The 27146-nt window shown below is 42.0% G+C and overlaps 1 protein-coding gene across 1 annotated transcript in view; it reads left to right on the top strand.

Annotated features, from left to right (window-relative positions):
- The window catches only part of Top6bl (TOP6B like initiator of meiotic double strand breaks), an 83463-nt gene that overhangs the window by 9363 nt on the left and 46954 nt on the right, over positions 1-27146 (top strand). The window contains exon 3 of the mRNA XM_075973051.1: positions 1756-1809. Coding sequence (XP_075829166.1) covers positions 1756-1809 — 54 coding nt within the window. The remainder of the gene's footprint in view (positions 1-1755; positions 1810-27146) is intronic.

Raw genomic sequence — 27146 nt, 5'->3', positions numbered from 1 at the left:
TATGAAGTTTAATAACAAACACAGGCAATGACTTTATCAGGAGGCACCAAATGCTGCTGTCACTCACCGGAGGCCAGCCTGCCTTTGCCGTCGCTTAAGGAGGCAGAAACAGCACTGTTGGATGCTCTTTTCTTTTGTTTTCCTCTATAGCCTTGGCTGGTCTCAAGCTCACAGAGATCCTCCCGCCTCTGCCTCCCGAGTGCTGGGATTAAAGGACTGTACCACCACTGCCCGGCTTTCTTTTTTTTTTCTTTTTGGCTCATGGTCTCCTGTGGCCCACTCTGGCCTCAAATTCAAGACCGACTTTGAACTCCTGATCCTCCTTCCTCCGACTCCTGTGTCTTAGGGTGACAGATGGTGCCACCATCTATCCAGTTTATGGGCTCAATCCTTGTCTGTGCAAGCACTCTTATAACTGAGCCCCAGTGCTCGCTTTTTTGAGATATGACTTACTGTGTAGCTCAGGCTGGTCTCAGACTTGTGATAATTCTCCTGCCTCAGCCTCCCCAGGGCTGACATAATGCATGTGTGCTACCACACCTGGTGTCCTTTGCTAATTTCTTCGGTGAATACCACTCAATGTGGATGTCTCCATGGCAACAGAAGTGCTCCTGGCCCAGGAGGAGGCTGTCCTTGTCAGGGTCCATTCCATCACTGCCGATGATAATCATCTCTAAAGCACTGGAGAAAGTAGACTTCAGTGTTACACGTTGACAGTTGACAATCATGTCTCTTTTCCTTTGGGTCCTTCTCAGCATGCCCCGAGATGGGGGGGCAGCTCAGGCTGTTGGGTTCAGCGTCTTTCCCCACTTTCCATTTTGTAAAGCCTCTCCCAGCGACAGATACCTCGGACTGCACAGTCCAGTTCCTTTCACAGGGACTCACCTGCCATCCCAGCTCACAGGCTATAGTGCACCCAGATCGGCTCCATGGCTACATCCAGTTTTTCTTCCAACTCTTTGTTGAGGAAACCTCATTTTGTTTAATATCAGTGTCATTATATCTTTGCTCCTAGAATGGTCGGATCCTCTATCTTGATGGGCAAAAGCCTAGCAGCTAACATTCGGAAGCAAGGGAATGAGGAGTGTTAGCTATCTCAGTGCTCCGTGTTTAGATTCACTAAGCCCACTCTTTAAACGACGACTTTGGTTTTTCCATCACAGAGGTTCACACTTCAGCGCACTCAGAACAGCTTCTCCCTGCATCTGCGTTAGGGAGGGCCAGCCTCTAGGATGCTGAAAAGACACGGTAAAGTTCTAATTAAATTTAGTTTTAAAAGAGGACAAATAACTTCGGCTCTTTGAAATCTAGGTATCTGGGTACAAATAATTCTTAGCCAATTGACTGGCAAAATATCTTCTATTTCAGAGTAAAATTGGTTCAAAAGGGCCAATATTTTAATTGACTCTTACACTCAAAGTTAGTTGCTGGCACCATGCTCTCTGATCAATAGCTGCAGTTTAGAGTTTTCCACAATCCTGTTCTTTCAAGTATAGCAGCATCTAGAGGAACAGTCCTGGCGTTGATTATAGATGCTAAATTTAGGTGAAAAGAATTGCCACTGGTTGTCATCAACCCCCACGTATGCATTGTGCCTTTTAGTACCATTTTTGCCCTCTTTTGTGCTGAACTTATTACTAAGGGCTCCTTTTAATGTACCATATCTAAAGGCAGTATTTTCAGGGTCCCATTGATTTTTTTTTAAAGTCAAATATACTTAATTGTTTTTACATTTTTTTGTATTTTTTCTTACAGTTGCTTCTACAGGAAGTGTTTATGGTGGCTTGGTCTTCAAGAAGTTTCTACGAGGTAAACAACTACTTAACTTCCAGGAAACTAAATCTCTTTTTGTTAATAAGTTTGTTGTTTTCTAAAGTACATTTATTCTGAAAGATATAATTCCTTGGTTTAGTGAATAAAAATATAGGATACCCACTCAAATTACACTTTGAGATAAACACTAGATGCTTTTAAAGATGAATTTTAGCCAGGCAGTGATGGCGCACGCCTTTAATCCCAATACTTGGGAGGCAGAGGCAGGTGGATCTCTGTGAGCTTGAGACCAGCCTGGTCAACAGAGCGAGTTCCAGGACAGGCTCCAAAGCCTGACTCAAAAAAAAAAAAAAAAAAACAACAAAAAGATGTATTTTATTTTTCAATTATGCGTATGTTTCTGTGTGTATGCCACATGTGTGTGGGTGCCTGCAGGGTTTACAGAGGAAGTCAGATCTCCTGATTCTAGTGGTTGTGAGCTGCCCAACAGGGGTGCCAAGAACTGAACTCAGGACCTCTGGAAGAAGAGTATGTGTTGTTAACCCTGAGCCACCTCTCCAGCCTCAGACTCTCATTTTTCAGTATAAGTGTGTCTCATGTAACGCTTTATCCTACATTTTATCTGGCAGTTCCACTGCAACAATGAATTTAGATGCAGGAATGGACATGGCATCCAGGTAATTCTAGCTTTTCTGACTATTCTCTGTACAACTCAGGCAGAAGTTTCCCAGATAAAGAAGATTTGTTCCTATATAGTTCAGAAATGGACCATAAATGGTTCCCCTTGTAGTAATATAGTAATACTGTTCTCTATATTATATGTCAAAAATATGTTAACATTAGTATGGTTTAGGAACTTAAAATTGTTTATTTATTTCAAGACAGGGTTTCGGCCGGGCGGTGGTGGCGCACGCCTTTAATCCCAGCACTCGGGAGGCAGAGGCAGGCGAATCTCTGTGAGTTCGAGACCAGCCTGGTCTACAGAGCTAGTTCCAGGACAGGCTCCAAAGCCACAGAGAAACCCTGTCTCGAAAAACCAAAAAAAAAAAAAAAAAAAAAAGACAGGGTTTCTCTGTGTAGAACTGGTTGTCCTGAAACTCGCTTTGTAGACCAGGCTGGCCTTGAACTCAGGGATCCATCCACTTCTAACTCCTGGGTGGTGGTGGCATTAAGGCATGCTCTAATACCACCCGACTCAGAACTCAATTTTTTTTTTCGAGACAGGGTTTCATTGTTTAGCTCTAGCTGTCCTGGAACTTGTTTTGTAGACCAAGCTAGCCTTGAACTCACAGAGATTCACCTGCCTCTGCCTTCCAAGTGCTGGGCTTACAGGAGAAGCATAAATTTTTTAAAACTTTATTTATTGTACAAGTGTGTGCTCATGTGCGTGTGTGTGTGTGTGTGTACTAGAGAATAGCTTGTTGGAGTTGTTCCTTTCACTATGTGGGTTCTGGGACTTGAACTCAGATTGTCAGGCTTGGTTGCAAGAGCAATCTTGCAGTTTAGGAACTTTTGAAGATTGTAGGTTTAATAATTTCATCTTTTCTTTGACTTAGAAAGAGTCTGCATTTACTTTAAAGAGACCAAAATGGTCAGAGAACTATTGTGCTTCCATTTTTTATCTTCTGTGCTTGTGTGGTTTTGAAATATCTAGCCAGTGAATGTGTTCCCCTCTTAATTGTTAAAATGTAAATTTTACCAAGTTTAGGTTTCATAGGGGATGGAACCCAGGACCCCACACATGTTAGGCAGAAGCCTTACCTACCTCCAAACTATAGCCCTAGTTCCCCAAGCGATTGCTATTACCCAGGATTTTGCATATTCTTTGGTAAGGCAAGTGCCTTACCACTGAGGAGCATCACCATCTCTTGCTGTTTGTTTGTTTTAGTCTGTAATAACATAGAACATTTTATCAGTTTTATTATAATTTTTTATTAGAATTAAGGTATGGTTTAAGAATTTTACTTTTTGAGACTGAAAAGATGGATCATCACTTAAGAGCACTGGCTGCTCTTACAGAGGACTGAGGTTCAGTTCCTAGCACCCACAATACAGCTCACAATGCCTATAACTTCCATCCTAGGGATCCGACTCCCTCTTCTGGCCTCTGTGAGAACCAGGCATGATTGTGTTGCATATACATATATGCAAACAAAATACTCATTAAAATTAAAAAAAATTTATTTAAATTTAAAAATTAAAAATGAACAAATTTTAACAAAAGAATTTTACTTTTAAAACTCTAATTACGTGTGCTCTGCAGGTATTTGTAACTAGACACATATATTTTATTCTGCCAGTTATATTTTGATAATTTGAACGCGGGCTGGAGTGACATTAATCATCATAATGTTATTATTTACATTTCCAATTAAATTTAAATGAGTTTTTATTTAAAGTTTTTGTAGGAACTTATCTGCAACTTTATAAAAAATATCTAGATCTTTTGTGTTTTTTAGCAGTTATTTACTAGTTTATTATTAAGCATCTAATTTTGCCTTTCTTCTCCTTCATAACAACATTATTGATATTTGAGTTTCTAGTACCTACAGTGCATACGTTTTGGGAACAACTAACTGTTGGGTGATGTTTTATTCTTTTGGCTTCTTGGGGGCTCCACCACCCAGCTCCCAAATAAATTACATAAAGAGGCTTATTCTTAGTTATGAATGCCTGACCTTAGCTTGGCTTGTTTCTTGCCAGCTTTTCTTAAGTTATCCTGACTACCTTTTGCCTCTGGGCTTTTATCTTTTTCTATTTCTGTATACCTGTTTTTACTTCTTTCTCTGTGACAGACTGGGTGGCTGGGTGGCTGGCCCCAGATGTCTTCCTCTCCTTGTTCTCTTGCTCTTCTTCTTCCTCATTTTTCCTTCTGTTCACACTCTCTGCCTGCCAGCCCAGCCTGTCCTTACTCCTGTCTCGCTATTGACTGTTCAGCTCTTTATTAGACCATCAGGTGTTTTAGACAGGCAAAGAATCACAGCTTCACAGAGTTAAACAAATGCAGCATAAACAAAAGCAATATGCCTTAAAATAATATTCCTTCAAAAAGACCACACCCATGGAGGCAGATTATGCTTGGGGAAGCAGCACATCCCACTTTTCCCAGCATGCCTGCCTATAGCTCAAAGTTGCATAGTAGCTAAACCTGTATAAACTGCTTTTAGAACTAGAGCGTTTTCCCTAGAAGCAAGCCTTCTGTTTACACAGCCCAAGTCCTAATGTTTAAAGAGACAATAAGGATAAAACTGTTTTTTGTTATGTTAATATGATATCATATTTTTATTGAGACATAGTCTTTTAACTCTTTAACAGATAGTCTGTGAAAGTTTGAGTAGAATGTTCTTTCTTTAGTGATTATCACAGTGGTTATTCTAGTGAACATTTATTATACTTTAGGCCTGTGCTCATTACAGAGGAGGGGTTTTTGTTTGTTTTTTGCTTGTGTGTTTGTTTTTGATTTCTTGAGACAGTCTCTATTAAGTAGCCTTGGCTGGTCCTTGGAACTTGTTATTTAGACAAAGCTGACTTTGAACTCACAGAAATCCACCTGCCTCTGCCTCCTGAATCCCAGGATTAAAGGCATGTGTCTGGCCCACATACTTATATTTCTTCATTGTTGTTTTTGAGAAACGCTGCCCAATTTATGAGGTGCTGGGATGGGACCTATGGTCTCTTGCATGCTTAAACAATCACAATTTCAACTGAGCTATATCCCCTGCTCAGTTCATACTTAGATTTTAATCACTCTGCTCTACTGCCTCCTAAGCTATCCTGGAAGAAAGGAGGCATCAATTTACTGGCCGGAAGAGTTGCTCTGATTCCAAGACTTTTGGGAGATCTGAATCCAAATTCAAAAGTCATGGACATGTTGGTACATGCCTGTGGTCACAGCACTTGAGAAATGGAGACCGGAGAATCAGAAGTTTAAAGATATCCTTGACTACCTAGTGAATTCAAGAGCGACCTGGATTATGTGAAACCCTATCTCAAAAACCCAATTCTCCCCTCTAAAAAAAGAGTCATGGATCAGTTGCCTCAAAATCATCTCTATTATTGTTAGTTGCTCTTCCTCTTGGGATTGTTTCCATGGGATGATACAAAAAATGGAAAGATCATTCCTAATGCCACTGCTGCAGTTGAAATGTTTGAAAGTGCTTTGAAAGAAGTAATTCTATATAGACAGAGGAAATATGTTATGAGCAGTGGCAAGGTAATAGGATTTTCTAATTATATTAACTAATATTTAATATGTGTGTGCAAGGAGTGGTCAGATTATAGGTAAAGCTGCTTCAATTAATATTTGTGAAAGTGCTTTGAAAAATGAAAACCCATAACAACAAGGAGTCAGTTTATTGCATTGTAACTAGTAGGGAGGAAGCATCAAGTATCATTTATAGAAATCACATTTTCTATACTAATACAAAATTTAGATAGTGTCATAGTGATTTAGATTTAACTTTTAATTTTTAAAACTCAAATAGTTTTGTTTAATATATTTTATATGAATGTGATAAAGAGTGAGTAGCTCTTTGTACAAATATGAAATATTATGGATCAAGTATACAGCAAAAATTGAGTCATTTGTTCAATGTCAGTCATATTTAGTAGCCAACTTCAGCTTAATCCTTCAGTTGTTAGGGCTCATAATACTAACCTCCACTCCATAATGCTATTTATTCATACTAATTAGTAGCATAAATTGCTCAGTGAAGCTCACAAAGGAAATTGGCCAAGACTAAGACTCAAATCCCTTAGCTCCTTGGCTTATGTGTCATTAATTATGCCTTTATTACTATTATTATTTATTTAACATTCCTGTAACACTGTTAGCAAACTGCTTAAGTTGGTCCACTGTCTTTACACTGTTTAATTAGCTTCATCAGGGAGTTTCTGGCAGCTGATTTGTTAATCATCAGGGTCCAGATGCTAAAGAGTTGTATATCTTTCAAAATGAGTAGCATACCTCTGAATTCAGTGTGAGCACACTGTCACCTTCATCCTTTGCTTGATCTCACCGGTGCCTGAATGAGGTGCCACTCTTCTCTCAGGGAGCTGAACTGCCGGAATAATCTAACTTCCGTTGCCTTCACTTCTTTGCCTTCTTCCTTCTGGGCATTCCAGGTCATTTTCTACAAATAGGCTCATACTTATGCTGAGTTAATAAACACTTGACCAGCACAGCCTCCCAAGAGTCCTGCCTCTTTAGGTTCATTTTCTCTTTATCCATCTCCAGTTTCTAATGAGTCATGCTTTCATTCAGTAACTTTTATTGAATATCTGCCTTGCCATGAAGTGACAGAAAGGGACAGCTCTGCAAATAAAATAGGGTGTGGCAGGATTGGAAGGGAGCTGTGTTCCCAGAGCTTTTGTGGTGACTCAGAAGATAGTCCTCAAAGTCCCGTCACAAGTGTGCCTTTCTTCCTTTAGTTATGGCACACATGTGGAGGCTAGAGGATAACTTACAGGAGTGTTTCTCTCCTTCCCTACACGGGCCCCAGGACCTCAGGACTTCAGGCTTAGCAGCAGACTATTCTGTTTGAGAGTTACTCTGGAATGTGTAACATGCTTTCCTAAATTGCTATTTGATGTATTTATTTCTTTTATTTATTTGGTTTTTCGAGATTCCTTTTTTAAAAAAAAAAAAAAGTTTTCAAGGCAAGGTTTCTCTTTGTAACAACCCTGACTGTCCTGGAACTCAATTTGTAGACCAGGATGCCTTCAAACTCACAGAGACCCACCTGCCTCTGCCTTCCAAGTGCTGGGATTAAAGGTGTGTGCCACCACCACCCTGCTTTAAGATTTCTTTATAATGATATCAACATTCTTACAATTCTCCAGAGTTAGAAACCTTGCCTTTTTAAGAGGAGTGAGTTTCTCCCTTTTTCTTCGTTATATAATAAACTCATTTCTTGTTAATTATATCCTGCAATATACAATTGTTTATTAAATTAATTTAAAAGTGCTTTTAGGGCTGGAGAGATTGCCAGGCATTAAGAATATTGACTACTGCCGGGCGGTGGTGGCGCACGCCTTTAATCCCAGCACTCGGGAGGCAGAGGCAGGTGGATCTCTGTGAGTTCGAGACCAGCCTGGTCTACAAGAGCTAGTTCCAGGACAGGCTCCAAAGCCACAGAGAAACCCTGTCTCGAAAAACCAAAAAGAAAAAAAAAAAAAAAAAAGAATATTGACTACTCTTCCAGAGGATATGGGTTCAAAACCCAGCACCCACATGGCAGCTCACAACTGTCTGTAACCTCAGTTCCAGGGAATCAACAGCCTCACACAGACATGCATGCAGACAAAACAACCAGTGCACATAAAATAAAAATAAATACATTTTAAAAATCTTTTCTTAAAGTGCTTTTAGGCTCCTCCTTGAATGATTTCCTATGTGCTTATTAAAAACAAAACAAGCCAGGCATGGTGGCACACTCCTTTAATCCCAGCACTCAGGAGGCAGAGACAGACATATCTCTGTGAGTTCAAGGCCAGCCTGGTCTAAAGAGTGAGTTCCAGGACAGCCAAGGCTGTTATAAAGATAAAATCTGTCTCGAAAAATAAAACAAAAAACTCCCGAAGATCAGATTTGATGCCACCTATCAATTAGAATAATCCCCTTGACTTTCAACAGCGATGGCCACTGTACCGGCTAGTTTCATTTTAACTTGATACAAACTAGAGTCATCAGAGAGGCAGGTGGTGGGTGGGTCTCTTGAGAAAATGCCTCCATAAGATCAGGCTGTAGGTAAGCCTGTAGGATATTTTCTTATTACTGACTGATGTTGGAGAGCCAAGCTCATTGTGAGTAGGGCCACCCATGGGTTGGTGGTACTGGGTTCTATAAGAAAGCAGGCTGAGCAAGCCATAAGGAGCAAGCCAGTAAGCAGCATCCTCCATGGCCTCTCCATCAGCTCCTGCCTCCAACTAACCATCTGGTTGTGTTGCCTTAGCTTTCTTCAATAGATGGTGACTTGGGTTATGTAAGCCAAATAAACCCTTTCCTCCCCAAGTTGCTTTAGGTTATGGTGTTTCAGAACCAAGACAATTACTTAACTAAGACAATTACTAAGATAGATAAATAGGTGATTAGAGTTTTTCATAACTACATTCAAATGTGTAAATTCTGTTAAACACTGTATGCTTATTCACTTGTGTGTAATTCTATTTATTTTATATATAAATAATTTATATTTACTTTATATATACATTGCCTGCTGAATTACTTCTATAATGTATATCTATTTAGTAAAACATGATTTTTTTCCAGTTTGTACAACTTGCTTGGCTCTAGAAACTGCTTCCTTTACTTGGGAGAAAAAAGAGTGGTGAACTACTAATAGAAGACAGCCACATTTATAGGTCCCTGCCTACTTTACTGTCTGTCTCTTCATATTATATTTGCTATCTATTTACTTCCATGTAAGAGCTTGTTCAAGGGTCTATCAGGGAAGACAGCTATTCAAATAACATTGGCTGAAGAACAGTCCTGCTATATTAGGAACACACATACAGTATGTGACAGAGGAAGAGGACAACTGCCTAGCTCGTCAAATCAGCCAGATGAACCCTGCTGGTTAATGGGGTGACAGACAGCAACCATATTCTTACCTCCTCCAATTAGCTCCATTTAAATTATTTATTGCAGTTCTGGGATCAATGGCAAGACCTTGAACAAGCCGGGTAAAGGGCAATTCTCCTGGCTACACTCCTAGTCCTCCATTTTTTTTTGCATAATTTAACTTTATCCAGTTTGGCTAGGCATTTTAAAAATAGTTACTTTTTTCTAAGTCAGAAAAGTTTTATTTTTAAATTCTTTCAAAAAGCCAGATAAGAATACTAGGCTTTGCTGTGCCATCAGCGAACCTTTTCTTCTGTTTTTATGCTGCTCGGGTGGCATCCAGGGCCTCTCGTTAGAGCCGCTGGAGAGTGTCTCTCATGAGCTGCTACAGTCCTGGATTTTTTCCCCCACTAAACGTTTAATTTTGCCCTGCTCATTAGTTTATTTGAAAAGTCAATGAGAAATATTGACAGGTCTAAGCATGTTCAACATTGACAGAGCATCTTATAATGATCAACCTTTGAATTTATAAATCTGACATTTTTATAGCCAGAGAATAAAATTCTGTTACAATTTAACACCTTAGAAGGCCAACAATTCTAAGACTGAGAAATTACCTAACACCTGCCCTACCCCTAACGCTATCTTATAGCTTTAGTCTCGTTTTTCTGTAATAGGTGCTCAAAACTTGAAGTCTTTGATAGAATTTTAAATTTTTGTAGTTTTGCCGGGTGGTGGTGGCGCACGCCTTTAATCCCAGCACTCGGGAGGCAGAGGCAGGCGAATCTCTGTGAGTTTGAGACCAGCCTGGTCTAGAAAAGCTAGTTCCAGGACATGAACCAAAAAGCTACGGAGAAATACTGTCTCGAAAATAAAAAAAAAAATTAAAAAAATTGTAGTTTTGTAGATGTATTCATTTTCCTTGTGAAAAGACACATAATTCAATTCAATCAGATTTCAATCAGGTCTGTTATGGAAATGATAATTAACTTCTCCTGTTCCTTTTTTCCCCTGAGGATGTCACTATGTAACCTTGCCTGACACGGAACATACTATGAACTGTGTAGATCAGGCTGGCCTCAGATTTACAGAGCTCTACGTTTTTCTGCCTCCCTAGAGCTGGGGTTAAAAGCATGAGCCACCATGCCCAGCTCTCCTGTTCTTTAAACAAGACATGACATCATTCATTTTTTTGAGAGGTAGGTCAGACCTGTTATCTGTTTCAGAGATGAGGAAATCCAGACTTACATCAGCTTGTTATCCTAAGTTTAAAGAGAAGAATTTTGTGGTTTCATAAATCACTAGTTACCCATTAAACCAGATGAGACCAAGTTTTTGGTACTTTCTGGCTGCCAAATTTGCCTTCCATTAGGGAAGATTTTATAAAGGTTGGCTAAAGACCAAAGAAACTAGAATGAATTGGTTTCTCTCTTCTTTTGTTTCCCTTAATTTTTTTTTTGATGCAGGGTTTCTCTGTGTGGCTGTCCTGGAACTTGCTCTGTAGATCAGGCTGGCCTCTGACTCAGAGATCCAGCTGCCTCTGCCGTCTGAGTACTGGGATTAAAGTTTGCACGACCACCCAGCAATATTTCTTTTTTAACTCTAATTTTTATGTGTATGGGTGTTTTGGCTGCATGTTGTTTGTGTACTATGTGTGTGCTTAGCACCCATGGAGGCTAGAGGAGGGCATTAGACTTGTGGAGAGCTACAGACAGTTGTGAGCCTCCAGTGTGACTGATAGGCTCTGAACTCGGGGTCTCTGGAAGAGCAGCCTTAATTGCCGAGCTACCTCTCTAGCACCCTCCCTAATATATCTTATTATGTTTTAACTTATTTTTGCAAGTATGTTTGTGCACCTGATGCCTCAGTGCAAGTGGATAACTTGCAGGAGTCTGTTTTCTCTTTTGACCAGGTAGGGCTCAGGGATTGAGAACAGGTCCTTAGGCTTAGCTCCCAATCGCTAGCAAACTATAATGCTAAATTACGAATGCTACTATTACATGACACATTTTTTAAAAAGACAATTTCAAGAACCATAAAAGTATATATGGAGCTTTCTGTCCCTCTTTTGAAGAGTGCCACCCTCTCTTCCCCCACTTCTTGTTCTTTCTCTCTATCTCTCTCTACCTCTATCCCCTCTCAATATATATATATATATATATATATATATATATATATATATATATATATATGTATGTATGTATATGAAGTTTGTTAAACTTAATTCTACTTCAGTTAGTCCCAACATTTTCAATGGAATAAAAAACTGTATGCATTAAGATATTAATTCGAGTCATTAAAGTTAATTAGCCCTGTATTGAGAACCATATGCTCAGAATAACCCCTGTGCTGCATGCACTATGCATTCATTCAATGCTTCACTTATTCGCAAAACAACCTTATGAAGTAGGTGTTTTTAAAAGATCAAATAATTTAGCTGGGTGGTGGTGGCACACACCTTTAATCCCAGCATTCAAGAAGTAGAGGCAGGTGGATCTCTGTGAGTTCGAGACCAGCCTGGTCTACAGAGTGAATTCTAGGACAGTCCCCAAAGCTACAGAGAAACCTTGTCTTGAACAAACAAAACAAACAAACAAACAAACAAACAAACCCAATAACTTGCTCAAGGACACAGTTTGAGCTCCTGACGTTTCTGCTGTTCCCGCTAACAGAAGTGGGTGGGGCAAGTGTGAACATAACTAAATGCCTATTAATAGAAAAATGGCTGATTTATGGTAATATCTTTTTTCTTGGTGTGGAGATTAAATATTGAGCAAGATGTTCTACTATTGAACTAGGCAGTATGCTACATTTGGACAAACAGTTTGTCATTAAGTAATTACTAGATGACTATGCTATAACATGAAAAATGCATATAACATACTAAGTAAAAAAGCAGCAGATATATTGTAAATGTTATGAATACAACTGTATCAAAAGACATATGGAGATTCTAAAAAGAATACAGTAAGATGCTAACATTATCATTGTGTACATTTTAACAATTGTTTTGTTAATCTCTGAATATATATTTGAGTATGAGCAGGTGTGTACCACAGCACACATGTGGATGTCAGAGGACAACGGTCAGGGGTTGATTTTTACCTTTTCCACCATAGATCCTGGAGATTGGATTCTGGTCTCACGTCATCAGGCTTGTGTGACGATCAAGTTTACCCACTGGGCCCTTTGCTAGTCCCAAGATGTTTTATTGTTGCTTTTCCCTTTTTTCTCTATTTTCACCTGTTCCTTCTGTTTTGAGTCTTGCTTTGTAGTCTAGGCTAGCCTTGAACACACAACCCTCAGCCTCCTGAGTGGGGATTACACGTGTGAGCCATCATATCTAACACCCTTTTCTTAATTTTCTGAAATGAACTGTATTATTTTTATAAGAAAATGATTTAAAGCTGGATCTGGTGGTGCACACCATTAATCCCAACACTTGGAAGGCAGAGACTGGTGGATCTCTATGAGTTCAAGGCCAGCCTGGTCTACATAGAGCTAGCTAGGGCTGCATAGTGAAGCCTGTGATGGTGACCAAGTTGACATTCAGTTGCTATTTTGTTTCCCTTACAAACTCATGGTTTTCGGCCTGACTCCTGTACTTTAACCTAATACCATAATAACGCTCGCAGAGAATGCACCGGTAAACAAAGTGGCTGTACCACCGCGTTTCTAAAAGTGAAGCTAAGACAGTGCAGATGCACTCTTTAGGCGATTGTGGTTTGAGGTCATGATTTACAGTGGCTATTATTCTGTTTTAAAACAAACTTAGACACATTTTAGAAGAGGAAAATCAGCGATATAAGTGATGTTTCAGAAATGCAGCGTCAACTCTTCATGCACTACTTTCAGTGCAGAGGAACTCTAATGCAGAGGAACTCTAATGCTCATAGGGCTCACCCACCCGAGAAGCTCACCAGCCACAATGTGCTCAGTCTCTCAGGTCTTGGACAACACCATGAGCCCGCACAAAGGGAATATGGAGTGAGAATGGCGTGGGCACAAATTCAATTATTATTATTTTTTGGAGGGGGGTCAAGACAGAGTTTCTCCGTGTAACAGCCTGGAACTAGCTTTTTTTTAAAAAAAAATATTTATTTATTTATTGTGTGTACAATATTCTTTCTGTGTGTATGCCTGCAGGCCAGAAGAGGGCACCAGACCCCATTACAGATGGTTGTGAGCCACCATATGGTTGCTGGGAATTGAACTCAGGACCTTTGGAAGAGCAGGCAATGCTCTTAACCTCTGAGCCATCTCTCCAGCCCTGGAACTAGCTTTTGTAGACGAGGCTGGCCTCCAACTCACAGAGATTCGCCTTTCTCTGTCTCCCAAGTGCGTATGTCACCACCACCCGGCAAAAATGTATTTATCATGTATACAGCGTTCTGCCTGCATTTATGCTTGCACACTAGAAGAGGGCACCAGAGCTCATTACAGATGGTTGTGAGCCACCATGTGGTTGCTGGGGATTGAACTCAGAACCTCTGGAAGAGCAGTCAGTGCTCTTAGCCACTGAGCCATAAACCTGCACCTGGCTCTATACAACCTCAACAGTCAGATGTTTAAACCAAATGTGATTTAAACTGCCTCCTATGATACAGTTGAACAGAGATACAAAGTTATTGAGTGCAGGTGAACTAGGAGGCAGGTTTAACTGAGCTCAGGAATAGGCTCTAGGGGAGCAGTCTTCAGGCTGTAAGTATGGTGGGGGAGAGCTACGGTGGACATCTACACGTACTATCAATATTTGCCCTTGGACTAGAAAGGAAGGCTTACCATTTATTTATCTTAACCTCACCCTGGGGAAAAGCTTTGACATTTTCCCATGGGTCTGAGGCTGAAGTCCTTGTCATGGCTGGTCATGTCAATAGCACACATTCACTCAGGTTCTCTTCTGCCTCTTGTAACACTTTAAACTTAAATAACTTTTGTGTTTTTAAACACTGAGCACTCACTCTTATTGGCAGATTGTGAAGGTCAGAGGTCAAAGTCTGGTGCCTTCTTCAGTCCCTCCACTGAACTTGGAACTCACCACCTATTGGCTGGACTGGCTGACCAGCTCCAGAGATCTGAACAGCCAGCCTGCCTGTAGCCTTGACAGTATTCACCTAAATGTGAATTCCTTTGCTTTTATCTTGGTTGGGGTTTGCTAAGATTTTTGCATCTTAAATTTTAGGAAATTCTGTCCCTGCTCTTAAACTATTTTTCCTTTCTAAGCTACCTGTTAGTCTGGGAAAAAAGTATTTTTCTTTCTTATTCTAACTTTCTTCTCCTTCTGGGACTTCCATTATATATATTTTAGACTGGTTGATATTTTCCTACAGATCATTAAGACTTTATTTGTTTTTCTATTCAGGCTGGGCCTCGAACTCCTGGACTACCAACAGTCTTCCTCCCTCAACCTTCTGGGTAGCTGGGTCCACAGATGCATTTCACTGGGCCCTTTGGGGATATTTTTGTTACTGGTCTTTAGAGATTTCAGTGACTCTTTTTTTCATGTCTACATTGCTGATAAATCTATCCAGTGAATTCTGTAGTAGGATTTAACTTTTCAGTTACAGAATTTCCATATGGCTTTCTTTGTTTTTCTTCCTGTGAATGGTACTTAGTTATCACTAAGTCTTTATTACATTTATTTATTTATGTGTGTTTGCATCCATGTATGTGTTTGTGCGTGAGAGCAAGTGTATGGGTATGTGTGTACCACAGTGCTCATGGAGGTCAGAGGACAACTTGGAGGAGTCAGGTTCTCTTTCTGCTGCATGAGTTCTGGGGATCCAAGTCAAATCGGCAGTCTTGCCAGCTTTCATATTATTTATAATCAAAGCTCTGGGGAGTTGTTTTTTGTTTTGTTTTTGTTTTGTTTTTTGAGACAGGGTTTCTCTGTAGCTTTGGAGCCTGTTCTAGAACTTACTCGGTAGACCAGGCTGACCTCAATCTCACAGAGATCCACCTATCTCTGCCTTCCCAGTCCTGGGATTAAAGGTGTGTGCCACTACTTCACGGTGCTCTGGGGAATGTAAGGACACACACACACACAAAAACAAAACAAAGCAAACAAGCCAAAAAACAGGTGTCAGCCTTCTGTTCTGTGTTGTTCTTTGTCTCCGTAAACTTTTATGAGCCAGCTGTCTTCCAGTTTCAGACCTCCTTGCCCCCAGTTTCACTTGGGAAGCAACACCTCGAGTGCTCACGCACAGTAGTAGGATGCAGTCTGTGGCACTTTCAGTTTATTTTTCATGCAGCTTTTCAAGCTGGCTTAGGCTAAATTCTCCGAACAGAAAGACTACATGCTTCCCACTGGATATTCCCTTCCATTCATGTACTAGTTTGACATGGGTTTTCTGGGAAGATTTCTGCTGAGGAACTGTAGCCAAAATTATGGTAGCTTTCTGGCCTCTCCCGGCTGCAATGTCCTTGACTGCTGTGATGTTGAGCTCCAAGTCTGTCTCTGGTTTGGTTGTCATCTGGGAGATACCCAACTCAAACTTGTCTGTTTTCCAACTTGGTAGGGCTCGTGGTCTTGGCACTTGGAACTGAACATGACTTCATAAATGCTGGCCTATGAAAAGGCCCATTTGATTTTCTATAATGTCTGTTTCTCAGCTGTCATTCCCTCCGTATCAGTTCATTCCTCACTCAGACTATTTGAACATATTTATGTTTCCTTCTGCTGATGTAATGTGTTGAAGGAACCAAAAGGAAAAATGGGAAATTATGACTTGGTATCTTCATCGGTCATTTTGGTGGAAATTTCTCCACTACCAAAATAAACCTTGTTCGCCAGGTGGTGGTGACGCACTCCTTTAATCCCAGCACGGGGTGGGGGTGGGGTGGCAGAGGGCGGAGACAGGTGGATCTCTCTGAGTTCAAGGCCAGTCTGGTCTATAAGAGCTAGTTCCACGACAGACTCCAAATACACTGAGAAACCCTGTCTCAAAAAAAAAAAAACAAAAAAAAAAAAACAAGCAATCAAGCAAGCAAACAAAGAAAGCCAGGATCCTCAAAAGTGCAGCCACAGGGTAGACAAGTTAGGCTGTCACTTAACAAAAGTGACAGAGCCCAGCTGTGGTGGCGCATGCTTTTAATCCCAGTACTCAAGGGGGGGGGGGCAGCTGGATCTCTGGATTCGAGACCAGCCTGGTCTTCAGAGCGAGTTCCAGGACAGCCAGAGCTACACAGAGAAACCCTGTCTGGAAAAAAACAAAAGGAATGGTGACAATAACTGCCATCCTTTGCTTTTGCTCCTGAGTCCGCATTAGTTGCAGCTAACATTTATTTGGAACTAGCTTCCATAAATGAACACATTCATAATAGAAGCTTTAAAGTCACCCCTCAGTTTAGCATCGACTGTGTATGCCTACTTTCTGAGTTGAGAACTGCCATCTTGGGGAGTTCACCTGTGCCCCTTGTAAAAGGATTATCTATTACAGGTGGGCATGTTGACTGTTTACTCCTCATACCTGAACCCTCAGCTGCTCCCTACCACTAACCAAACACAGCTCTGCTTTAATTGCTCGGGGCCTTAAGAAGGGGCTAGAGCCTGTAGGCCAGGGAAGACTAGAGGGAAGGAGCCTCCATCTGTGTGGCTATAGGAAGCCTTCATTCCTGCTGGGTAAAGGCTTTCGGGGAGCACCCACACTCCGGTAAGTAACTCCTTATCTATGCTCTATAAGGAAACCCAATTAGCTCATTGGTTCCCCAGAAGGAGCTTTGGTAGAATTGGGCTTCTGTTTGTTGTTGGGATCTTAGGAGAAGGGGTTGATACTGTACATGTCTACCCCAGGATGGAATATTAGCAACATTTGGGGCATACTTTACAGCATAAGACAAAACTTAGAATGGGTTTGGAAAGAACAGTAGTACTGTCTCTGATATGGAGAATGAGGTAAATATCTGAAGTGTGTGTGTGTCCTGGGGAGTTATAGAAGAAATTTACTTTTCGGTTTATTTGAAACAGGGTTTCTCTGTGTAGCTCTGGGTGTCCTTGAACTCACTCTGTAGATCAGGCTGGTCTCAAATTCAGAGATTTGATTGACATCACCTATAGAGTGCTGGAATTAAAGGCGTGCATCAACCTGCAGAGAAAATTTTAACATGGTGTGTCCCTATAAAGCTTATGGCGGGGCATTGACAGTGCAGAGAGCAGTGAGACATAGAACTAGGATAAAGCCTCCAAAGAAAGGGTTTGGTGTGAGAGACATCCCAGGATGGCAGTCTTCCTCCAGGTGGGCTGGCTTGAAATGCTTCCTTGATATTTGGGTCCTCCTTGGGATCCTGGAGATGCTTTGGGAACTGCCAAAGGTTTAGAGCAGGCGTTACATGTACTGGGAGTAGCACCTGAGGGGCAGAGGAGTCAGTGAGCAGCTGCAGAGGCAGCCTGGCCACTGATATAGGAAATAAGAGACCTATCTGAGGCCAAGGTGGCAGCCTGGAGGGAGATTGCGGGACAATGGGGACACTGCAGCAAGAAAGGGATTCAGGTTGGTAGCTGCAGCTGTGGTCTTAGACTTGTTGAATAAATTGGGTAAAAGAAATGGAGACATGGACATGTTGGTCTGTGATTTTATAAGACTAGAGGGCCCAGATTAGACCAGTAACACAAACCCCTCCTGGAACCCTAGAACCCTAGAACCTAGGCCATGCCATGGTAAGGAGTCAGATGGTGATGAGGAAAGGAGGAATTAAAAGTGACCACAGACTCCCCTTGGCCTGACCTTTTTACACAGAGAATTAATACAAAGAATGGGAGGTCTGTAGTTCAGCGTGCTGATAGAGGCCTAGCAATGGGCAGGTGCAGACTGTGGTAATCAGGCTATTCAGCACCAGAGCTGTTGAAGCTAGAGACTTTCAAGCCAGCAATGGAGGAGCTCCTCACCTGACTTGTGAGGCTATGGGACATGGATCAGGTCAACCCAAGTTCTGCAGAGCAAAAAAGCTGAGCAATATAGCTATTCATCCTTCCTTCACAGTATAGCTACAGAGGCTTCACAACCTAAGGCAATGTGAGGGGAATCAGTCCCTGACAATGGCTCATCCCTGCTTATCCCCAGCTGAGGTCCCTATGAATATTAGAGACTGGAAAACAGTAGATACGGAGAATTGATAGCAGTGCTGAGCCCTTGGTAAGTCATGATCTGTATGACAGGAGAGGCTTTGGCTGATTCATGCCTTTTTTTTCTTCTTAAAAATTTATTTATTTGTTTGTTTGTTTATTTGCTTATTTATATTAGATAGGTATTCATCAAGTATGCCAGAATGGCCTTAAACCTGAGAAATGCTCTGACCTCAGCCTCTAAAGTGCTAGGGTTACACCAGTGGTTCTCAGCCTTACTAACACTGTGACCCTTTAATGTAGTTCCTCATGTTGCAGTGACCTCCAACCATAAAGTTATTTTATTGCTATTTTATAACTGTAATTTTGCTACTGTAATGATTTGTAATGTAAATATCTGATATGTGACCTGAAGGGGTCATGACCCACAAGATTACAGGTATATACCACAACATCTGGCTTGTACAATTTTATTTTATATCAGATAATGTAAGTCATATTCTATATCTTGTTATCTTCCTCTGATGCTGATTTTATTATTTTTTTATTTATTATTATTTTATTGATGTTGATTTTTATTTGATCAGACCTTGACCTTGTTAAGTCTTGTTTTATACGTTTTAAGTGGAAGGTTTAAAAAAAGTCAAGACATTTTCTGAATTCCTCTGAATTAGTGTCATTCAGTCTCCAAATTCTGAACCTTCAGAATTGGAGAGGTCCCAATAAATGGTCTTGGTGGGTGTGCACATTGTCACACAATTAAAATTTCCCATCAACTTTAATCATTAAAGACATGTATGAAGAAGTAGTTTAATATTGACAGTGTCTCATTTCTCCCTTTATACTACATGCAAAAATATCAACTCTTTTTAAAAATGGTTTTGCTGGTTTGGTTTAGTAGGACTTGACATCAGGGCTTGTTAACAGTAAACTTTTTTTACATTTATTTTGTGTATGATGCATATGTGGAGGTCAGAAGACAACATACCAGGGTCTCCCTTCATCTACCACATGGGTTCCAGGGGCCGGAGTCACCAGGCTTGGTCACAGAACCTGTTCCTGCCAAGCCAGCCACCTCTTTGACCTCTCATAAGTATTTAAAACCAATTTCTCCTCTCCTCCTCCCTGTCTTCCTCCCTCTCTCTCTTCTTTCCTTTTCTTTTTCTCTATATGGGCTATGAATTTAAGGACCTCAATAATAAGCAAGTGTTCTTCAAAGTTCTTTTTGCAAGAAAACTTTTTGGTTTTTTTGGTTGTGAACCTAGCCTTTAATGACTGATCCATCTCTCCAGTCCAAAGTTTCTTATTTTTTTAGATTATTATTTTTTATTGGTATTTATTGAGCTCTATATTTTTCTCTGCTCCCCTCCCTGCCTCTCCCCTTCCCCCTTTAACCCTTCCCCAAGGTCCCCATGCTCCCAATTTACTCAGGAGATCTTGTATTTTTCTACTTTCTACTTCCCATGTAGATTAGATCTATGTAAGTCTCTCTTAGTGTCCTCATTGTTGTCCAAGTTCTCTGGGATTGTGATTTGTAGGCTGCTTTTCTTTGCTTTATGTTTAAAAACCACCTATGAGTGAGTACATGTGATAACTGTCTTTCTGGGTCTGGGTTACCTCACTCAAAATAATGTTTTCTAGCTCCATTCATTTGCCTGCAAAATTCAAGATGTCGTTATTTTTTTCTGCTGTGTAGTACTCCATTGTGTAAATGTACTACATTTTCCTTATCCATTCTTCGGTTGAGGGGCATTTAGGTTGTTTCCAGGTTCTGGCTATGACAAACAATGCTGCTATGAACATAGTTGAGCACATGTCCTTGTGGCACAATTGAGCATCCTTTGGATATATACCCAAAAGTGGTATTACTGGGTCTTGAGGAAGGCTGTTTCCTAATTTTCTGAGAAATCACCACTCTGACATCCAAAGGGGTTGTACAAGCTTGCATTCATCCACCAGCAATGGAGAAGTGTTCCCTTTTCCCCACAACCTCTTCAGCATAAGTTGTCATCAGTGATTTTGATTTTGGCCATTCTTACAGGTGTAAGATGGAATCTCAGAGTTGGTTTTTTTTTTGTAATGAGAACATTTTTTTAATTGTTTTAGGATGTTTCAAGTTTATATTACATTTTTATTAACTGTAATTGCCATGCCGTGTACTGTATCCCCAGAAGTTACTCATCCTGTCTGAAGCTTTGTTTCTTTAAATCAGCATCTCTATATTTTCCTCCATGACTTCCAGGTTCCTGGCAGTTTGCATTTCTCTGATGACTAAGGATGTTGAACATTTCCTTAAGTGTCTTTCAGCCATTTTAGATTCCTCTGTTGAGAGTTCTCTGTTTAGGTGTGTACTCCATTTTTTACTGAATTATGTGATCTTTTGGTGTCCAATTTCTTGAGTTCTTTGTATATTTTGGATATCAGACCTCTGTCTGTTGTGGGGTTAGTGAAGATCTTTTCCCATTTTGTAGGCTGTCGTTTTGTCTTGTTGACTGTGTCCTTTGCTTTACAGAAGCTTTTCATTTTCAGGAGATCCCATTTATTAATTGTTTCTCTCAGTGTCTGTGCTGCTGGGGTTCTATTTAGGAAGTGGTTCCCCGTGCCAATGCGTTCAAGTGTACTTCCCACTTTCTCTTCTATAAGGTTCAATGTGGCTGGCTTTATGTTGAGGTCTTTGATGCATTTGGACTTGAGTTTTGTGCATGGTGATAGATATGGGTCTATTTTCATTCTTCTACATGTTGATATCCAGTTATGCCAGCACCATTTGTTAAATATGCTTTATTTTTTCCATTTGATATTTTTTGCTTCTTTATCAAAGATCAGGTGTTCTAAGATGTGTGGATTGATATTTGAATTGTCTATTTGGTTCCATTGGTTTTTCTGTTTGTTGTTATGCCAAAGTACCTTATTTTTTAATGGTAGTTTACCTATCTTAAAAGTCCATATGGAGGCGGGGCGTGGTGATGCACACCTTAATCCAGCACTCAGGGAGACAGAGGTAGGTGGATCTCTATGAACTCGAGGCCAGCGTGGTCTATAGAGTAAGTTCCAGGACAGGCTTCAAAGCTACACAGAGAAACCCTGTCTTGGGGTGGAAAAAAAGTCATTCTTTGTAACCATAGAGTCAGGAGGATCTGGGACTTGCTGTCTGCTAACCTAGCTCCAGATTCAGGGTAAGAACCTGTCTCATTAGAATAAGGAGGAAATAATAGAGCAGGACACTGGACACCCTAATCTGGCATCTGGGCACACTAATGATAATTTTTAAAATCCATAGTAAGAAGTTAAGGGTGTTGTTCAGTGGTAAGAGCATTTGCATAGCATCTGTGAGATTCTGAGTTCCATCCCCAACACCTCCAGAATCAAAGTGAGTTTTCTTATCTTTGAGGTGGTACTCACCAGATCATCTTTTCTCACTAAGTTTTGAGGATGAGAAATCCAGCTTCCCTCTCTGTTTCCTCTTCTGTCCCTCATATTATTGTGTCAATTGCCATGGTGGGGTGAGGTGGCAGAGGTAGAGCATGCAGTGGCACACAGAGATCAGAGAATGTTGTGAAATTGGTCCTTCCCTTCTACCTTTATGTAGTTCTGGGGATCAAACTCGGGTCACCAGGCTTGCACAGCAAGTGCCCTTACCCTCTGAGCCATTGCCCTGGACCTAGCTTGTATTTCTTTTGACTCATTTATTTATGATTCCTTTTAGCTTTTAGAGGTTTTTTTATCTTTGTTTTTCTGAATTTCAATGAGATACGTTTGTGTTGTTTTTAAAGTCATTTTATTGTGTTATTATTATTGTATTTTTGTATGTGTATATTGTGACTGTCCTCAAAGCCAAGCAATTGCCACCTTGGAGAATTCAGCTGTGCCCCTTGCAAAGGGATTATCCCTGCAGGACTGTTGACTGTTTATACCCCTGTGGGGGGCAGAGAGAGTCATGAGACTCTCGCCTGAGTATCCAGCTGCTCCCACCACCTGTTGTAGGGACCGCTGCTTTAATTGGACTCAGCCTCAGGGAAGGGCTAGAATATGTAGATTGGGGCAGACTAGGGGAGAAGGGGCTCCATCTATGGATACAGGAAAGCCATCATCCCTGTTGGGTAAAGGCTTTCCAGGTGCAGCCTTTTGGTAGGGGAGCACCCACACCCCTGCAAGTAACCCTTCTCTTATGCTCTGTAAACTTACTGGGTGCCCAGAGTGAAGTTGGGAGGAATCATGCATCTGTTTGTTGTTGGAGCCTTAGGAGAAGGGATAGATGTTGCATAGTCTGCCCCTGGTAAGGAATTTTAGCTACCGTGTCTATGGTGTGGGAGTGTGGGAGCATATGTGCAATGGCATGCATGTGGGGTGTGGGAGCAAATGTGCAGTGGCATGCATGTGGAGTGTGGGAGCATATGTGCAATGGCATGCATGTGGAGTGTGGGAGCATGTGTGGGAGCATATGTGCAGTGGCATGCATGTGGAGTGTGGGAGCATATGTGCAATGGCATGCATGTGGGGTGTGGGAGCATATGTGCAGTGGCATGTATGTGGAGTGTGGGAGCATGTGTGCAATGGTATGCATGTGGAGTATGGGAGCAAATGTGCAATGGCATGCATGTGGAGTGTGGGAGCATGTGTGCAATGGCATGCATGTGGAGTGTGGGAGCATGTGTGCAATGGCATGCATGTGGAGTGTGGGAGCATGTGTGCAATGGTATGCATGTGGGGTGTGGGAGCATGTGTGCAATGGTATGCATGTGGAGTGTGGGAGCATGTGTGCAATGGCATACATGTGGAGTGTGGGAGCATGTGTGCAATGGTATGCATGTGGAGTGTGGGAGCATGTGTGCAATGGCATACATGTGGAGTGTGGGAGCATGTGTGCAATGGTATGCATGTGGAGTGTGGGAGCATGTGTGCAACGGCATGCATGTGGAGTGTGGGAGCATGTGTGCAATGGTATGCATGTGGAGTGTGGGAGCAAATGTGCAGTGGCATGCATGTGGGGTGTGGGAGCATGTGTGCAATGGTATGCATGTGGAGTATGGGAGCAAATGTGCAGTGGCATGCATGTGGGGTGTGGGAGCATGTGTGGGAGCATATGTGCAGTGGCATGTATGTGGAGTGTGGGAGCATGTGTGCAATGGTATGCATGTGGAGTGTGGGAGCATGTGTGCAATGGTATGCATGTGGAATGTGGGAGCATGTGTGCAATGGTATGCATGTGGAGTGTGGGAGCAAATGTGCAGTGGCATGCATGTGGAGTGTGGGAGCATGTGTGGGAGCATATGTGCAGTGGCATGTATGTGGAGTGTGGGAGCATGTGTGCAATGGTATGCATGTGGAGTGTGGGAGCATGTGTGCAATGGTATGCATGTGGAATGTGGGAGCATGTGTGCAATGGTATGCATGTGGAGTGTGGGAGCAAATGTGCAGTGGCATGCATGTGGGGTGTGGGAGCATGTGTGCAATGGTATGCATGTGGAGTATGGGAGCATGTGTGCAATGGTATGCATGTGGAGTATGGGAGCATGTGTGCAATGGCATACATGTGGAGTGTGGGAGCATGTGTGCAATGGCATGCATGTGGAGTGTGGGAGCATGTGTGCAACGGCATGCATGTGGAGTGTGGGAGCATGTGTGCAATGGTATGCATGTGGAGTGTGGGAGCAAATGTGCAGTGGCATGCATGTGGGGTGTGGGAGCATGTGTGCAATGGTATGCATGTGGAGTGTGGGAGCATGTGTGCAACGGCATGCATGTGGAGTGTGGGAGCATGTGTGCAATGGTATGCATGTGGAGTGTGGGAGCAAATGTGCAGTGGCATGCATGTGGGGTGTGGGAGCATGTGTGCAATGGTATGCATGTGGAGTGTGGGAGCAAATGTGCAGTGGCATGCATGTGGGGTGTGGGAGCATGTGTGGGAGCATATGTGCAGTGGCATGTATGTGGAGTGTGGGAGCATGTGTGCAATGGTATGCATGTGGAGTGTGGGAGCATGTGTGCAATGGTATGCATGTGGAGTGTGGGAGCATGTGTGGGAGCATATGTGCAGTGGCATGTATGTGGAGTGTGGGAGCATGTGTGCAATGGTATGCATGTGGGGTGTGGGAGCATGTGTGCAATGGTATGCATGTGGAGTGTGGGAGCATGTGTGCAATGGTATGCATGTGGAGTGTGGGAGCATGTGTGCAATGGTATGCATGTGGGGTGTGGGAGCATACTGCAGTGACATGCATGTGAAGTGTGGGAGCATGTGCAATGGCATGCATGTGGAGGTCAGAGGACAACTTTCTTGAGTCAGCTATCTCCTTCCAGTGTGGGATCCAGGAATATAACTAATGTGGCCAGGCTTGCAAGGCAAGCATCTTTAACCTGTGGAGTCATCCTCCAGCTCTGTTTTGTTTGTTAGAAAATTAGACTTCTTTGTACCTGGCTAACTTATTCAAATAGTAATTATATCTGTTTTTGTCTTATTTATAATTGTCAGTATTTTTCTTGGATCTATCCTAATGTCTTTTATCTTTTCTCCTCTGAACTGGTATAAATTCCATATGCCATAATATACCATTTTGATGCTTATAATTTTTTTTTTTTTTGGTTTTTCGAGACAGGGTTTCTCTGTGGCTTTGGAGCCTGTCCTGGAACTAGCTCTGTAGACCAGGCTGGTCTCGAACTCACAGAGATCCGCCTGCCTCTGCCTCCCCAGTGCTGGGATTAAAGGCGTGCGCCACCATCGCCTGGCTGATGCTTATAATTTACCTTTTTTAATAGTCTTAGTAATTATCTAATTTATTATCTAATCATAAGCATTATCTAATTCCAGTATTTTCATCACCTAAAATAACAAACAAAAACAAAACAAAACAAAAACAGTAATGACTCTATTTGCCTCAATCCCTGTGCCTTGGAAACATTAATCTGTTTTTTCCCCCTATTGATATGTCTATTTTGAACATTATGGAATTGTATGATGCATAGCCTTTTATGTCTGGTGCTTGTCTAAGCTTGGTTTTTCAGGATTTCCCTATATTACAGTGTGTTTTAGCTAGTTTATTTATTTATTTATATATTGTAGAAGGAGCTGCGGGCTGGCGTTCCTGTCGCCCAGCTCCCAGCCGCCTGGCTAGCTTATGCCCCAAAATAACAACACACAAACTATATTCATTTAAACACTGCTTGGCCCATTAACTCTAGCCTCTTACTGGCTAACTCTCACATCTTGATTAACCCATATCTCATAATCTGTGTAGCACCGGTGGTGTCTTACCAGGAAGATTCTAGTGTACATCCATCTTGGGCTGGAGCTTCATCGTGTCTGCCCTGGAGAGGAGTGGCATGGCGTCTGCCTCACTTCCCTTCTTCCCAGCATTCTGTTCTGTTTACTCCGCCTACCTAATTTTTTTTGGTTTTTTTTTCCCGTTTATTTATTTATTAAAGATTTCTGTCTCTTCCCGGCCACCACCTCTCATTTCCCTCCCCCTCCCCCAATCAAGTTCCCCTCCCTTGTCAGCCCATAGAGCTATCAGGGTTCCCTGCCCCGTGGGAAGTCCAAGGACCACCCACCTCCATCCAGGTCTAGCAAGGTGAGCATCCAAACTGCCTAGGCTCCCACAAAGCCAGTACGTGCAGTAGGATCAAAAACCCATTGCCATTGTTCTTGAGTTCTCAGTAGTCCTCATTGTCCGCCATGTTCAGCGAGTCCAGTTCTATCCCAGGTTTTCTCAGACCCAGGCCAGCTGGCCTTGGTGAGTTCCCGATAGAACATCCCCATTGTCTCAGTGTGTGGGTGCACCCCTCGCGGTCCTGAGTTCCATGCCCGTACTCTCTCTCCTTCTGCTCTTGATCTGGACCTTGAGATTTCTGTCCGGTGCTCCAAAGTGGGTCTCTGTCCCTGTCTCCCTTCATCGCCTACCTAATTTTCTGTCCTATCAGGCCAAACAGTTTTCTTTATTGATTACCCAATGAAACAACAGATTGACAAATGACCTTCCCACATCAATGTATGAGCGTTCTATCTGCATATATGCCTTTATGCCAGAAGAGGGCATCAGGTTCCCTCTGAGATGGTTGTGAGCCACCATGTGGTTGCTGAGAATCGAACTTCAGGACCTCTGGAAGAGAAGCCAATGCTCTTAACCACTGAGCCATCTCTCCAGTCCTTAGCTAGGGTTTCTATCTCTGTGATGAAACACTATGACCTAAAAGCAAGCTGGGGAGGAAAGGGTTTATTTGGTTTACACTTTCACACTTTCATATTGCTGTTCATCATCAAGGAAGTTAGGACAGGTACTCAGACTGGGTAGGAACTTGGAGAGAGGAACTGAGGCAAAGGCCATGGAGGGGTGCTACTTACTGGCTTTCTTCCCATTGAAGCATGATTAATAAAAGTCCAGGGTCAGAAATTGGGGTTCAACCTGAAGATCCGAAAAGCAAAACAACCAGCCACTGGCTCTTACCTTGACCTAGTCTGAAATGGCAATCGTACCTCCAGGAATCTTAGTGCCTGAGAGCTATCTCACCCCTGTCTTATATTCCTCTCTAGTGCTGGAATTAAAGGCATGCACCACTAGGATTAAAGATGTGTGTTATCATAACCTGGTCTGTAAGGCTGTTTTACTCTCAGATCTTCGGGCAGTCTTTATTTATTAAAAGACATCTGATATGCCACTACACCCTGTGGTGGTTTGCTCAGCCTGTTCTCTCTCTCTCTCTCTCTCTCTCTCTCTCTCTCTCTCTCAACTTATTTATTATGCATACAGTGTTCTG

Source organism: Microtus pennsylvanicus, chromosome 5 (assembly GCF_037038515.1).
Source record: "Microtus pennsylvanicus isolate mMicPen1 chromosome 5, mMicPen1.hap1, whole genome shotgun sequence".
Lineage (NCBI taxonomy): Eukaryota > Metazoa > Chordata > Mammalia > Rodentia > Cricetidae > Microtus > Microtus pennsylvanicus.
The sequence above is the reverse complement of the archived record's forward strand: the minus strand, read 5'-3'. Positions and strand labels throughout refer to the sequence as shown.